The 16938-nt window shown below is 37.5% G+C and overlaps 1 protein-coding gene across 3 annotated transcripts in view; it reads right to left on the reverse strand.

Annotated features, from left to right (window-relative positions):
- TTN (titin) overlaps positions 1-16938 on the reverse strand; it is a 270912-nt gene that overhangs the window by 211128 nt on the left and 42846 nt on the right. For 2 of the 3 annotated variants that reach the window (XM_073019847.1, XM_073019846.1), the window contains exons 43-44: positions 14152-14340; positions 8385-8441 (exon numbers count right to left, since the gene is read on the reverse strand). In XM_073019847.1, coding sequence (XP_072875948.1) covers positions 8385-8441; positions 14152-14340 — 246 coding nt within the window. Of the gene's footprint in view, positions 1-787; positions 7300-8384; positions 8442-14151; positions 14341-16938 lie in introns of those variants that run through there. The other variant, XM_073019848.1, reaches the window with a different exon arrangement.

Consider the following 16938-nt stretch of genomic DNA (forward strand, 5'->3'; position numbering starts at 1 on the left):
TTTTACACTTGATGTCATCTCAAAAATTGAGAAAACTAAGGTATCTCCAAAAGTGGAAAGATCTTTATCTGCTTATTCTGCAAATGTCTAGGTGAATCCTGTGCACAAAGAGCACAATTGGTCCCTTGAAGCCAGTGAGAATTAAAGCACTTATGTAGACGAATATTAATAATGAAAATATTTTTAAAAGAGATGAAGTTAATATATTAAGATTGAAATGGCAAACAGATTATAGAGTTAGTTGCCAATTGGGAGAAGCTGGTTTTTGTTGTTTGTTTTGCCTATTCTAAGTCGAAGTAAATAAACATGGGTTTGGATGCAAAGGGGTTACAATTCCAAAAATAACTTAGAATGGGAGCAGAGAGGAGATTTGCCCTTACCAATTTGTCTGCGTGGTCATCTGATATGGTCTCCACATTTACATTGTACTTTTGCTTATATGGTTTATCTGCTAAAAGAGAGTCCATTCCACTGAAACACTTTGTGGAGGAGGCATGAGGGTAAATAGAAGTACAAATAATTAGGTAGCCAAGAAGAGATTTAATTGTGTTTGATGTTACACAGCATGATTGACTCAAGTGATGATTCCACAGTTCAGATAACAAAATATTTACATGTGTTACAAAGATGAGATTTCTACACAGAGATTATTTCTCCAGCGGTCTCCAAGATAATGAATTCAAATATAGTGGACCTGTTTGGAAGTTTATTAGATCCATATAATTTGGAAAATATGAAAGCACTCAGATCAATTCTAATAATTACTGAGGCACTAAAACATTACATTTTAAGTTAAGGTGAGTGCTGCAAAAGTCTCAGCCATTCCTGATTTGTTTGTAGCTACACACCTGTACTCTCCTTCATCACTCTTTACTAAGCTTGTTATAAACAGGTTGTGGAACCCTGTGCCACTTTCCTCAACACTGAACCTTCTTCCTTGGACCAATTTCCCATCTTTGTACCAGTAAATCGTGGGTCTTGGAGAGCCACGAACTAAGCACTGAAAATATGCTGCTGTACCTATTGGTGCATAACAGTCAGAAATACCTTTGATAAACCTGGGAGGCCCTTCCACCACCTGAAATTCAAAAAAACTGTCTGTGTAGTTGCTCTTTAAGACCAATTCTTCTGTCAAACTGCTTAAAGTCACTTTGCTTTTCTTTGCTATCATAGCAAGTATTTCGGAATCTCCCAAGGTGAGGAATCCACGACAGATAGCCTCTCCTACACAATTCACAGCTCTGCACCTGTATGTTGCACTATCAGAAAGACAGACATTTCTAATTTTAAGAGTGTGACTTCCCTTCTCCTCGCTAATCACATATTTAATGTTATCTGGCTCAATACACATATATTCTTTATACCACTTAACTTCAGGAGTAGGGATGCCTATGACTGAACATTTGAACACAGCATCTGAATTTTCTGGAATTTTAAAATCACAAATAGGCATTATAAAGCGAGGAGGCATTTCAAATACTTCTAAATCAATTTTTAGTTCTTTGTCTTCTCCCTCCCTTGAATCCATATTTGGATCTACAAAATTAAATGGAAGAACATCTAGACTCACAATCATACTTTTATGGTCAGGAGTAAATTCAGGAACTGTCACTATTTTCACCTGCTTCTCAAATTCTTTAACGTCTTTTTCACTTAATTCAACTTCCAGGACAATTTCTTGAGGAGAAGGTGTTCTTGATGATGTGGTGTTTTCCAAATCAAACTCCATGACATGCTGATGTGTTACTGGAGGTGGGAGTGCCACCACTCTTTCTTCTTGGGACATTATGTCTACATTTGCAAAGCTCTTTGCTTCCCCTATGATGTTTACAGCATGACACATGTACTCTCCCCCTTCTCCTTTTTGAATGTTTGAAATTTCCAGTGAACATACATTACCCACCCTTTCCATTTTGATTCTTTCATCTGGCTCTAGTAAAGATTTATTTCGATACCACTTCACACTAGGAACTGGAAGACCTTCAACTTCAACAATGAAGCCTAGTGTTGTGTTTTCATACACCTTCCTTTTGGTTAGAGGTTCAATAAAAGATGGAGGCATTTCATTGTCTTTTGGCTCAATGGCTTCATTGGGTGTGCTAAATGAATCGGAACGCCATATTTCGTCAGCTGAACCTCTCTCTTCTGTAGGTGTGTAGAAATGCTCATTTGGTGTACTGTCTTCCCTTTCTATTTTTGATGGATATGTTTTAAAAGTACCAGTGGGGTTTGGTCCTCCAGTAGGAATAGAATATCTCTCTAGAGTCTCTCCTGGGGGTGTGGAGTATCTCTCTAGAGTCTCTCCTGGGGGTGTGGAGTATCTCTCTAGAGTCTCTCCTGGGGGTGTGGAGTATCTCTCTAGAGTCTTTCCTGGGGGTGTGGAGTATCTCTCTAGAGTCTTTCCTGGGGGTGTGGAGTATCTCTCTAGAGTCTCTCCTGGGGGTGTGGAGTATCTCTCTAGAGTCTCTCCTGGGGGTGTGGAGTATCTCTCTAGAGTCTCTCCTGGGGGTGTGGAGTATCTTTCTCCTATCTCACCTTCGGAAGGTGTTGAATATCTTTCAGTAACTTCCCCTAAAGGTGTGGAATATCTTTCAACTGTTTCACCTCCTGAATATATTGAGGATTGTTTAGTTACATCTGAAGGATTAAAATATAAGTCAGGGGACTTTGGAGATTCAAAATATTCAACAGATGATGGTGGGGTATAAAACTGATCTAACTCAGATATTTCTTCACTAGTTGTACTTCCCACACCAATGGAAATGTCAGACTCAGGAGAAAATGCACGACCTAGTGATTCCTGTTTCTGGTTGTAGTATTCGTACACAGTGTTGAAAGTTACTTCTTCTACCTCCATTGAAGTGATTGATTCACTCTGGACAAGCTTTGCCTGATCTCTGGTGTCTTTAGTTTCAGGAACCTCACGCTTTCCAGCAGCAAGTAAATATTGTGTTAGGGAGGTCTCAGATTCCGCTACCTCAGTGGTATGTGCCTCATCGAATTTAGGAATATTTTGAGAAGAACTAGTTTCTATCATTTCTCCTAAAGTGGAGAAAGTTTCATTTTGGACTTCTTCATAACATTTTTCTTCTCCAGAGGCATCAATGTTTGTAATTATTTGTTCACCTGGATTCTGTTTTTCTTCAGTCATCAAGAATGGGAAGCACTGACTCAGGGAGAGCTGTCTATGGAGTATGTCAGCCTCCTGAATATCACCTCTGTGGTCTTCCAAAGTGGCATCTGTATATTCCTGTGCCCCACCATCCTGCTTTGGAAATGATGCCAACTCTGGTTCTAGAGTGCATTCTTCTTCCATTTCACCAACTTCTAAAGGCTTTTCCTCACTTACTGCTTTTTTCAAATGTGAGATGAAACTTTTGTCTCCATTTTCTAGAGAACAATTTTTCTCAGAAAGATCAGTTTCTTCTATATCTGCAGATGAGGTTGGAAATAGGGCACATGATTCACTATAGATTTCTTCAGAAAAGGATTTAAGAGAAAGATCAGTTTTTAAAATGTCTAAGTTTTGTTCCTGTACATGTCGGACTTCTTTTTCTAAAGAAATGGAATTTTCATCAATACTACTTTTCTCCACCATAGTTCTATATGAAAGCTCCTGACTGGAAGAAATTTCTTGACTGGCAAATACATTATTTTGCACATTTTTGGAGATACTCTGTGTATCAGGTTGTAATGTTTCAGGGCTAGGAATTTTTTCTTTATAATGTATTTCCTGCTGTTCCCTAGTTTCTTGCCCTTGGAACTCCATAGCTGGATCTCCTACATGAGAATGCATTTGTTTTAGATCAAACACAATGTTCTCAGTGTCAGCTGTTTCGGAAGCAGGATGTTGGATTTTAAAATAAGCTTCTTCTGGTTGACTACTATCTAATTCTTGGAATTTCACATCTGTGTGTTTTATTTGAGTATGAAACTGCTTTAAGTCAAATGTAATAGGTGATTCATGTTCAACTCTTTTAGAAATTGCAGGTTTATCTATAAGACTTATTTTTTCCTGTTGTTCCCTTTCTTGTGTTTCAGATTCCTTATGAGTTTGAGAGGAAAGCAGCCTTAAATTTATTGCAATGTTAGATGAATTTGATTCAGTATTTGGAGACATTTTCTCTGTCTGACACATATTTGCATTTAGATTACTTGATCTTGATTCTCTTTGCTTTAATGAAAAGGCTTTGTCATCAATCTTCTTTTGAGGAGGATTAACGAATGATGTTCTGGTAGGTCTTTTTTCTAGAACTCTTTTTTCTACATGTAATTTTTCAAATTCGATAATTCTGTGCTTCACTTTTTTCCCCGGGTAGTGTATCTCTTCACCAAGGGATTCTTCATAGGCAACGGCAGATGAATCTTTTATATTGTAACTGTCAGAAATTCTCTCAGAGTGAATATTTGGTAAATAGTCACTTTGGGCATATTCTTGTACATTTTCCTTTTCTGATCTACCAAGTTTTCCAAAATTGTTTCCTACATCTTTCTTAATAGTGATATCACTGAAATCATCAACAAATGGATAAACAGTACCCTCTGCTTGGTACAGCTTTGATTTTTCACTTACATGTCTCTTTTTCCCTTCAGCCTGACATTGTATGAATTCAGCCCTGATGGGCTTGTTGGTTTTTATGGTTCTTGAAGCACCACGCACAAATATGGGAATTTTTTCTCTAGAAGGTACGCAACGCACCTGGTCTTTCTGGTCTATCTGCTTAATGGTCTCAAGGCTTTGAAAATAGTCCCTTACTGAATATTCTTTTACATTTGTCCAGGGAGTAAAAGGACCAGCAGGATAATCATAAAAATGTGCCCTTACAGATTCTCCCTGGACTTGCACTTGCTGATCTCTGGAATATTTTCCATAAATTTCACCAATATTTTCGAATTTACTATTCTCCCTATAAGTGACAGGCTCCACTGTTAGATCTGAAACACTTTCAGCTGTCCCTGAATTGTTTTCAGCAACACATTTATATTTTCCAGAATCTTGAGAATTAACGTCTTTAATATATAATCGGTGGCTACAATTAACTTCTTCAAACTGAAACTTCTGGTTCTGCTTTAAAAGGACTCCATTTTGAAACCATGTTACAACTGGCTGGGGCTCACCAGATATTAAACATTCAAGAATGATGGAATCCCCTTCTCTACACCTGGCATGCTTTGGCATTTCTTGTAACATTTTTGGTGGCTCATTAGTAACATCAGACAAAAATACAAATTTGTGTTTTGGTGACTGAGTAGCTTGATCTTGAGGCATTGCTTCAGGTTTTAGCTCCTCAGTTTGAAACATCTCTTTATCCTCTTCTGGGATAGGAGTAGCTGCTGTTACCTGGATTTCTACAGGAAAGGAAAGCAATTCTGTATCTCCAGAGGGAGGAGCTGGTGGGTTAGTTTTTAACACATGAAGATTTGTTTGGCCCTCTTGACTCATAGATGGGTGGGCGCCTTTTGCTTGATCAAATACCAATGCTAGCTCTTCTTCCTCATCAAAGTAGTCATGGAACACTGGGATTTTATGTGTTTTGACATCAGGTTTTTGTTTTGCTTTCACTTTAAGCATACCGGTTGTTTTTACTGTTCCATATTGGTTAAATAGCACACAAGTAATAGAACCTTCATTCTGATGATGAACAGACAGAAGAGTTAATATTGAATAGTTTTCCAAAGAATGAATGATAAAGTTTTGATTACGTGGGATTGGCATGTCATTGTTATACCACGTCACGATAGGTTGAGGATATCCTTGAAAATGGCACACGAAATTACAACTGTCACCTTCATAAATTTCTTGAGATTCAATTTCTTGAAGAAATGAAGGTGGGCAACGTTGTGGGCGTTTTCGAAAAGAATTTTCAAAAAATCTCATGTTTTCTTCCTTGTGTTCGGTTTTGAATGCATCGATTTGTGTAGAAGCAGGGAGTTGTAATTCTCTTACATCATCCATTCTTATTCTTTCACTAGCTATTTCTTCACTTTCTTCAACATTTACAAGTGTACCAAAAGATTCGCTGGCATGTGGTGTAATAGCTTGAGACACCTTTTCAGGAGTCTCACACACTTCCTCCTTCTCACATACATTAGTGATATATGTGGGTGACTCTCCAACTGTAGTACTGGCCATAATTTCTTCCAGCTGTCCTCTTGCTTGGGTATTTTCATTTCCTAGAATTTCACCATATAAATGGTCTTTTGGTAGACTTTCTTTTACCAATGACTCTTGGCTCATTCTTATTTCAGTCTGGAAAATTTCTTCATCAACAATAGTTTGAAAGCTTGTGGGAAGTTCCTCAGATTCTATATTTTGATCCATTTGATTAGAAAGACCGTGTGGATTTTGCACAATACTCTCAGCTGAATTATTTACCTTATAACTTTCAGCTAGATCAGACATAGATCTGATTTTCATGTCCTCTCTAGAGAACAGAATATCTTTATCACTAGCTTTACTTCTCAAAGTTCTTGAGCTTATTTCAGAAGACGTATCTAAAAGAGATAATTTCTTTTTCTCTATTAACATTTTCCTAGCCTCCCTTAAACGTTGCAACTTCACTTGGGTCTCCCTGTCCAGAAAACTTTCACCTACATTAAGCCATCCTCTTATGTCAGATTTACTTTCTAAATATTCTTCATCATACATGTAATCTGTTTTCTTGGCAGAACTCATTGTCTTAAAATGTATAGTTCTCACCATTCCCTTTTGTTCCACATCTTGTTTTTTGTTAAAGGGAGAGCCAGTAAACCTCAGGTCAACCTTTAGCCTGTCTTCTCCCCTTTCAGCTAAAGCCTCCACATTTTCATGTGCCTGTTCTGCTCTTTTCAGAAATTCTAAATATTTCTCATCTTGCCCTTTTTGGATAACAAGCAATGATGCAGTTGATTCAGCAGACCCTTCACTATTAATTGCTAGTAATCTATAACTTCCAGAATCTCTGTCTTGGACCCTTTTAATCTCTAAGCTGGAAGAGTGATGGTGTAAATCACTCTCAGCTTTTATAATCCGACGAAGACCTGTTGGAATGGGCCGACTGTTATGAAACCAAGTCATTTCTGGAGTTGGACAGGCAATTAATCTACATGTAAAAACAACTGGTTCACCCTCTAAAACATATTTAAACATAAGTTTTTGGGTAAAAGAAGGCTTAAAATATTCAGGCCAGGAGCTTGTAGATGATATTCTACTTGCATATCTTTTAGCAGCCATGGAGCTGTGGTCTATGTCTTCAGAATCTGAAAAGGCATCACGAGTATCCCTTTCTGAATATTCAGATTCCCCCTCGGATAATGATTCTGGAAAAAAAAAAAAACCTTTTACTATTTTCCATAGAATTTGAAAAAGTTGAAAGTAAATAAAATTGCAAAATAGGAAATGAAATAAATTGCATGCTACAGATCTCACAAATCCATAGAAAAATTCACTCACCATATTTGTTCGAATAAACGCAACACCATGCTCTGTTTAAAAGATTCTGACACGAAAATCGTTCGTTGTCTGGTCTTTTCTTCAAACTGTTGAAATTTCTTCTTGAACAAGCAAAAATGCATTTCAAAATAACATGTTCCTGTGCATATTTGTTTTGAGAGCAGGAAAACTTTGTTCTTTTGATGGCTAAGTGGAAAATCTTACCTGACTTGCAGAGAGTGGAATAAACGCCCTTTCTGATTCTTTTGATTGTAGATTAAATTATTATATTTTTGAGAATTAACTATTTAAAGAGTATATGCAAGAACTATAACCATAAATAATTAGCTAAAATAAAATGAGAAGGCGTTTATTCGAACTAATACAGCCATAAAATCACAATGTTATGCAAAGAAAAGCAGGCAATAAGGATCACGTAAGGCAGCTATCTGCAAGCCAGTGTAAGAGACATATCAATGTTAAAATGATGTATGTGCATGAAGTGTAAACCAGATGGGAATGTAATGTTTTCACACAACCTCAGTAAAGTAGCATTTCAATCAAAATTCATTCATGACATTGCATTCTGAGAATGACAGCTAGGTTATTGTCTATCGTTCAATGTAATTCACTGTGATTTTGAAAACAAACTTTTACTTCATGATTTCATGCATTAAGATGACAACTTTTCCTAATACACACTTTTGGAAATGACTGCAAACATAAAGTTGAATATGGCTGATAAATTTTAAATACAAAATTTTAAATTAACTTATGATAAATTACTGTGAAATGCATGTAACCATCAACATTCTAAACCAAGCATGCGACATAGTAATATATACTCTAAGAGATATATTTGTACATCTATGTCATTTTTTTTCTCAATAATACTAAGAAAAAGAAGGCAACTCAAGGATCCTATTAATCCCTTAGAATTTCTACTTAAATCTCACATCCATTATAACAATACCTTTCATTTCCATCTCAATCTCTTGTTCAATCCTCTCATGCAAAATTGATTCAGGGGCTAAAATAGAAAAACATATAAAGAGATTTTAGTTATTAATTGCATACACTTTCTGCATCAATTCATGACTTATATGATTAAAATTTTCTTTTTATTATAATAACAGAAAACTGCATTCCCCAAATATACCAAAAAGTCCATGCCAAACTAACTATTGAGCTGATAAAACACATGGCAATGTCGACAGAAAGATTTAAAACATTTTTATTTTAGGTTCTTCATGAAATTTCCACTTTTAGTTCTATAATTCCCCATGCCTTTACATGCATTCAGAAAGCAATCTACAAACTGAAGGAATATTATTTTCTAAAAAAATGTCCTATTGACTAAACACTTGCTAAGAGATGAAATCACATTTAGAAAGAACATGCATTTTCTAAACTGCTACTTTAGCAGAGGGCTATTCTCAGTTTTTCCTGCTAGTAAATACTCCTTTGATTTGAACCACCTTTCAAACTTTAAACTATACAAAGTCCAATTACATATTAAGGAACAAAACAAAGACTTATCAAAACTGTTTTTATTACACAAGGAATATGCACAGTTTTTAGACACAATCATCTCTGGGGCAGCTGAGATGGGACTCTCGTATCACTCTCAGTCTTCAGTCCACGTGGTATCCTGTCAGTAGACTTGATTCCCTTGTTCTCAGTTTCTTATGGTTTTTGGCATGAAGTTAATGACAAACTTGATGTTTTCTTTGACGATTCTCTTTTTACTTCAGGGGTTGTTTTAATTTGTGACTCTTTGAGTGTTTTAATACTTTTAGTGTCTGAACCCAGAGTAATTTTTGTAAGTGCTCTGGCTTGCGATTCTTTTGCTGGGTAAGAATAAAGTTAGGGAAAGGCATAAATTAGCTGTGTTTGTAAGATTAAAAAACATGCTGAATGTGGAGAAGATGGAATGTCATTAGGATGAGAAGGAAAGGCAGCATGTTAGTCATCAAACTAATATACGATATGTCTATGTTTATTATGCACATAAGAACTGTATTCAAACAGACTTCCAGGGGTTTGACATTCCTGCTTGATCTTGGTGGATAACTCTGTAGCCTATATGAACTTATTAGGCCAAAATAAAAAAGGAACATATAAAGACTGGCCTGTGTCAAATAATTAGACAACTGTGCCTAATCTTTCACCCTTCAAACACCTAAAAATATCTTATCTTTCAACTTTCTTAGGTACAAGTAAGGCAGTTGGATGTTCAAAAAAATTATTTTGCTTCAAGAACACTTTAATAATAGTATCCATTGGAACTCAATGAACTGGAGATCCTAGGACAAAAGAGCCAAGCTCAAATCAATTCTGGGAATATGACAGTCAAACACCGCACTATAGCACTAGATTCTTTAGGAACTGAGTTAAAAAAAATCTAATCTACATTTCTCCCACCTTCACAAGACAGCCAACTCCCAACTACATTTCTGAAAAAATTGTCACACTGTCACCTACAGGACTTGCAGACAACACCTTCAAATAAATAGTCACTCTGTGTGATTACTGTGCTAGCCAGCAGCTGCAGTGAAATTGGGGGTCAACTTTCTGGCTGGTGGAATTTTCTACCTAATTTACATAACTAAACCTCAGTTCTTGAGATATTGCCTTTGTAGGCTGTGGTGACAGAATGAGATAGAGCTATAGAACAAAATCTCATTAAGAAAGAATAAGACCTCCTTTTGGTGAGCAGGTGTTGCAGAAAAATTATATGAATCAATGAACCATATTCTCTGTACTGGGTAGGAAGAAAGGCCACTGTTTCAAAATTCTGTGCAGAGATGGCTGTGCACCTCCATAGCACTGCCCCCTTTTCATCCTTAACACCACTATGGCCAGGATCAGGGAGGAACTTGAGGTCAGAGCTTTCCACAGACCCCTGGAGATGCCTGAACTTCTCCCACCATTTTCCTTCCATGAGACTCAGTGGAGCTGTTTTGCCTACAGGCACACAACACAAGCTTAGAGCACCTGAAAAATATTTTTCTCATTTCATTAATATCCAGAAGGAAAGACCATGGATAAGAGGAAGAATTTATCACTTGCCCAGACGAGTTTATTCCTGCTCTTCCAGACATGATGGAGAATCAAGCCCAATAATGATAAAAATTGTGATCTTGCCATGAGAAAATTCTACAATTCCAGGAGGATTTTAAGCCTGTAAAAGCAGCATCATTTATGGAGTAATATCTAGAGACTTCTAATTTTGGTCCAGAGAGAGCCTTGTTATTTTCAGTGCCCAATTTTCTATTTTTCTTTTTTGGAGATGGAGTCTAGCTCTGTTGCCCAGGCTGGAGTGCAGTGACCCTATTTAGGCTCATTGCAACCACTGCCTCCTGGGTTCAAGCAATTCTCCTGCCTCAGCCTCCTGAGTAGTTGGGATTACAGGAATGCACCAACATGCCTGGCTAATTTTTGTATTTTTAGTAGAGATGGGGTTTCACCATATTAGCCTGACTGGTCTCGAACTCCTGACCTCAAGTGATCTGGCTGCCTCGGCCTCCCAAAGTGCTGGGATTACAGGCATGAGCCACTGTACTTGGTCCCAATTTTCTATTTTCATGGCCCCTTTGTAAACAACTAGAACCTCCAGATGTGAAAATGAAGAGGAGATAAGAATTGTTGAACCTCTTACTTTAAAACAATTAAACTGAAATTTACCACAGTATCCAGCACAATAATAAATGCCCAATAAATACTTCTCAGACTACAACATTTTAACTTTGCTACACTTTCTTGGTGGCGCATTGGTAAATATTAGAAAATGCAGCATATAGGAAATAAGCCTTTGCTTCCCGAATCTACGTTTAAAAATTAAACTTTCTGAATCTAGACGGGCAAGTTAAATTTTCAGGATAATCATGGTCATTGACTTGGCTGACTTTCAGAAGTTATTTATGAATATGGTGCTAGTTTAGATATATTTTAATTAATATATTCATTGATTGAATTTGCACGACAGAAAAGCTGCATAAAGCGATGAGGATGAAATGAAGCAAGTCATAGCTAAAAATCAATTAACCACCTTCTACACTTAGTACTGCTGATGTTGTCCTCTCTCCACAGTCATTGTGTACAATGCAGCTGTATAGTCCTTGGTCTACCAGTTGAACATTACATATGGTAAGAAACTGAATATTTCCATTTTGTGATTGCTTCAGTCTCTCGGATTCCTCTATCTTTGCACCTTCATGAGTCCAGGTTACGTCAATGAAAGAATCGTCTTTTAAAACACACAGGAATTGAGCCGTATCACCACACTTTACAGTGATGTCCTGAAGATGCAGGAGAATCTTGGGCGCCTCACCCATGGACTCTTCAGCACATTCCTTAGATAGTTCAGTGCTTTCTGCAATTTCTGAAAGGGATGCAGTATGGCGCAACTGTATATCTTGAATGGATGCAGCTGTGTGGATGGAACTTTGAGATACACTTTCAAAAACCTGCACTTCATATTCATATGATGATCCTTGATATGACTTAATATCCTTTTGAGATATTTTGCTGTCCTCCTTTGTGAAAGAGGAATCTGCCACTGCCTGGGACTTGGTGGACTCTCTTACATCTTTCCCAGAACTTTGCCTATCTAGGGCTTGCACTGTATAATCAAGTGACAAGAAAAAGAAAAGAATATTAAGATCTAAGCTTTGTCACTTGCCCATGTTAGTAACACAAAATGGCATGGAAGATGAAGATGAAAGACATAATTTTCACTTGGAAGCAGCATGCCAGATGCAATATGATCTAGATGTCAGGATCACACAAAAGAAAATTCATTCCCAGTGATTCCGTGATGAGTGGTTGATGAAGGCTCATGCAGATGTCATATAGTATCTGGTTCCTTCTTTCTGTTGTCATTTCAGCTATCCAAAGTGACCCAGTCTCTCTTTCTCTCTCTCACTCTAGCTGACTATATTTGGGTAGCATTTGCTCTCTGTCCACTCTATGCTTTATAAGTAATACTCAGCAAATAGATAATTTAATGATGCGATGATACAATGTTGCTTAGAAGAGTAAAGAAGCCAAGCAAAGGTGGTGCCTAATAAAATCATTACTGGTTCTCTGGGGCATAGAACAGATACTCCAGTGAAATTTAAAGTGTGTAGGTTAACCTATAATTGAGGACCTAGGGGAAGTTATTGCATGTTATTTTATTAGTAAGTTATGGACTGACCACAGTATGCAATAAAACAAACAGCAGAGACTCTCATTAGTAACAGTGGGACTGAGAGGTATACAGCAAATCAAAGTCCTTGAAGCAAGATGGGCTTTACCTGTTGGAGTCACTGTGAGTGTAGCTGCACAAGTGGCTTCCCCAGCACTATTGGTTGCTTTGCAAGAGTACTGCCCAGCATGCTCTGAGTAAGCATCAACTATAAGCATTAAAGCCATGCCTGTGGACTCCTCAAAATGGAAAACTACATCTTTTGTTGGTAGAATTAGCTGCTGATTATGAAACCATTGGATTTCTGGCTTGGGAATGCCAGAGACCCTCGCATGAAATCTGACTGTCTCCCCGCTGTGCACCCTGAGGCTTGACAGAGGCTGGATGAAGCTGGGCTTTTGGCCAAGGGGCTCCTTCTTAAATGAAACTGATAAAGAGACATGCCATTGGGAGTTTGATGTATGTTCTTCAAATTTGCTAAATCCTGAAAAGAAGCATACCAATTTTTAATGTCTTACCTTGCATTGAAACCAGAACTTATTTGGAGTTGTCTACAGATTTGTCACAAATTCCAATAATGGACTAGAATTCAGTCCAATCCTAATGCCTTGTCCTTGTATATCACTATTGATTCAAAGTCACACAAGTTCCCTTCCATTTCCCAGAGAAGCAAGCTGAGACATGAATGGATTAAGGAAATTCACTACATTGTTCATGAAGGCAATAGTGGAGTATCCACCAGGGTTCAGGTATTCTTTTCTTTCTTCCTCTGGTTTTAAAGTCAACTTTTTTATTTTATAAACCACTTTAAATTCATTATTTAACAAACATCTAGTTACAGTTAATGCATAAAGTTAAGAAAAAAATAGAAGTTTCTCTAAATCCTTGTGTATTTGTATGTACTTAATACTACATAGACTGTATTTGCTCAGGAAAAATAGTCCCACTGTATGAAAATGCTATCCTCGTTTGAATCAAAGTCCCCGTGTTACTGAGGAAGTGTTTCTGACTACAATTTAAGAGCCCTGACTCACAGAAATGTTAAACCACTTTAGGACTGCATTCCTTAACACTCAGACATTCTTGAAAGGAGGGTGAATATAGCTCGCTGGTATACAGACCTGAAATGGTCTAGCTTTTGTGAAATCAAAATTGTGTCAGCACGATAGGAGGATAACACTCTTAGATGTTTTTAAAATATGATTTTTATCTTAGCCAATTGAGAAAACAAATCTACCTATTTCTTCAAATATTTTGCCCCCTTCTGATTCATGCTGATCAGGAAGCATGACAGCTGGTGACAGCCGCAATACATTACAAATTGTTACAGAGAAAAAGCGGGGCCAAATGAAACATGATGGTCTATGATTCACAATGAAAAGTGGTAAAGGAGAAACGAGAACATGGCATATAACATGGAAATAATTAGTTGAATTAGAAGAGAATGGTAGGAACAACGATGATTTACATGAACTCTTGAGTAATTGTTACAGACATTGTAAGATTCGATCTATATTTAAATGGGGTTCTGAAATTTGTTTTACTTTACCTTCCAGACTCAGGTTGGCTGTGCTTGATACTTGGCCTACAGCATTACTAGCAACAAACGTGTAAGTTCCTTCATCTTCTGGATAAGCTTCGGCAATTTCCAGTTGGTAAGTGTCTTCAAATTGAGTCATTCTAAAGAACCGAGATGGCTTGATTTTCTTGTCTTTGCTGTACCAAGACACTTTTAGATCTGCAACAAAAAAGAAGAGATACTTCAACCACAAAAACGAGTGGATTTTTCAAATTTACCTGCAAACACTATGCTAATAATACTAGTGCCTACATTTCATATTTGACTTAATAACATGATACTTTTCTCTGGGCATGCCATATCTACTATTATTAAATGATTTCCTTTCATCTTCAAGAAGGAAGTATGATGATAGAAAAATGTAGCTTGTCCTATGGTTGAACTGGTTGTAATGTTTAAAATGATAGAATTTCAGTTACATTCTCTTTAGACATTTGCATGTCATACAGTGGAAGCAGGGACAAGATTTTGACATATTCAGTCACTTTGAGAAAAAGACAATCCTGAGAACAGTCATCATGAAAGGTTTGATCTGGGCTTGTAGTTGCCTTCTGGGACAGGAAGTGAGAAAAATCTCCACTTTTGGTTTGCAGAAAGATCAATCAAAAAGAGAGCTGAGAAGATCAAGATATGAAAAGTCTAAAATAGATAACTTTGAAGGCTGTAGAAAAAAAAATCTCTGTCTTTGTTACTGATGAGCAAAAGGTTTCCGTATGCAGTATATATGGCAAAAAATAATTGTACAGAAAATAATTTTTTAAATAAAGAGGGTGATTTATGGTATTTGAGCATCTTAGATACACTTGACTCTTTTCAGAGTGGCAGTTATAAGACATTATAATAAAGCTAGCTATTTCTATATAAGGATTTGAACCATCTTAAAATAATAGAAAGTAAAAACCCAAATTACAGGTAAAGTAGCATGTTATTGTGTTGTAATAATTGTAGGTGATATGCACTTTAATTTTAGTTAATTGTTTGAATAGCCAAAATCAAAACCATCTTGTTTTTGGAGCATAGTCACTATACCTCTTCTTTGTCTCAATGCCATCCATGATGATCTTCTCATAGTCCAATCATCTAGCATTTGTCTGCATTTTAATGCCAATACTTGCTATAAAATTTACTCCCCTTCCCATGATGGTAGTTGTGTATAAATGGCAGGTTCTCCTCTTACAGTAACAAATCTGTTCAGTTCCTTAGATAGTAAGGTAAAGTAGAAAATGAAATCCTGCCCAGGCGTGGTGGTTCACACCTGTAATCCCAGCACTTTGGGAGGCTGAGGTGGGCAGATCACGAGGTCAGGAGTTCGAGACCAGCCTGACCAATATGGTGAAACCTTGTCTCTACTGAAAATACAAAAATTAGCCAGGCATGGTGGTGTATGCCTATAATCCCAGCTACTCAGGAGGCTCACGCAGGAGAATCGCTTGAACCCAGGATGGGGAGGTGCAGTGAGCCAAGATCTTGCCACTGCACTCCAGCCTGGGTGACAGAGCAAGACTCCATCAAAAACAAAAAACAAAAATAAAAAAGAAAAAAGAAAGAAAGAAAAAGAAAATGAAATATTGACACTACAACTTGTCAGCTGTGTGACCTTGGAAATGTCATTTAAGCTTTCTGGATTAGTCTTTTCATTTGTAAAATGGCATGCATAATAATTTATTGGCTATTCATTGCATACAATTGCTGTGAGAATTACATGATATAACACACATGAAATGGCTTTATAAGCCACTGGCACAAGTCAGTCATTATAGCAAGAATGTCTAACATCATAGATGGAAGCAACAGTGTCTTCAATAACACGCCAAAAGACAGGGCCATGTGATATAACATGAAACACCACCCCTATTTGGTTTGTGTGAAGGTATGTATATGTGTGTGTGTGTGAGATCATCAATGGCAAGGGAAGGATGAATAGTTTGGTACATCTTCTTACAAGGTTCTCTGCTTATTTCTACTGACAGCTTCTTCCTTTGGTGAGCTGAATGAGGCACCAGCATACACATGAACTGCCACTGGACGAGAACTGCACACAGTAAGTGAGTTAACAGGTGAAACTTTCGTGGTAGTGGACTTGGTGCTTGTGGCTGTGATGCCATGATCTGCATTAGTCATAAGCCTCTCGCGGCTTCTTTGAGGCCATTCTTCTCCCATATTACTACTTCTACAATCCCCCCCTTCTCTCTCCTGACTCCTCTGGCTGAAGTCCTAGTCCACACTCTCCAGGCCTACTGTAATAACCTCTCCCGAGTTCCTGACTGCCAGTCTTGCCTCCCACATCTGTCCATTCCTTCTTTCCCTATCACAGTATCGTTTCTAAAAAGCAAACCTGATCATGGTACCCGGGGGCTTAAAAATCCTTCAGTGTCTCCTAAATGTAAACAAGATCAATTCCAAAATCTTCAGCATAGAATATCAAAAACTTTAGCATGGGCTTTGCCGTATTATCCAGCCTTCTCACCTGCTCATGATATCACTTAAACCAACTGTACTTAAACCACTCGCTTCTAGCACATGAAGCATTATTGCAAGTTTTGATGACTTGGAGATGTTGTTTTCTCATCATAAGATGCCACTGTGTTCGATGATCCTACTTATTTTTCAATGCTCAGTTCACACATCTTTCTCTGGCTCTCTCCCAGACAGAGAATGATGAGAAAGTGGGCCTGTTAACAGCACTTAAAACCTTAGGATCTAGTTGTGTGCATGCATCTCCTCACCTACATGTTGAGCACCTTAAAGCAAGAGCAA

Source organism: Chlorocebus sabaeus, chromosome 10, assembly GCF_047675955.1.
Source record: "Chlorocebus sabaeus isolate Y175 chromosome 10, mChlSab1.0.hap1, whole genome shotgun sequence".
NCBI lineage: Eukaryota > Metazoa > Chordata > Mammalia > Primates > Cercopithecidae > Chlorocebus > Chlorocebus sabaeus.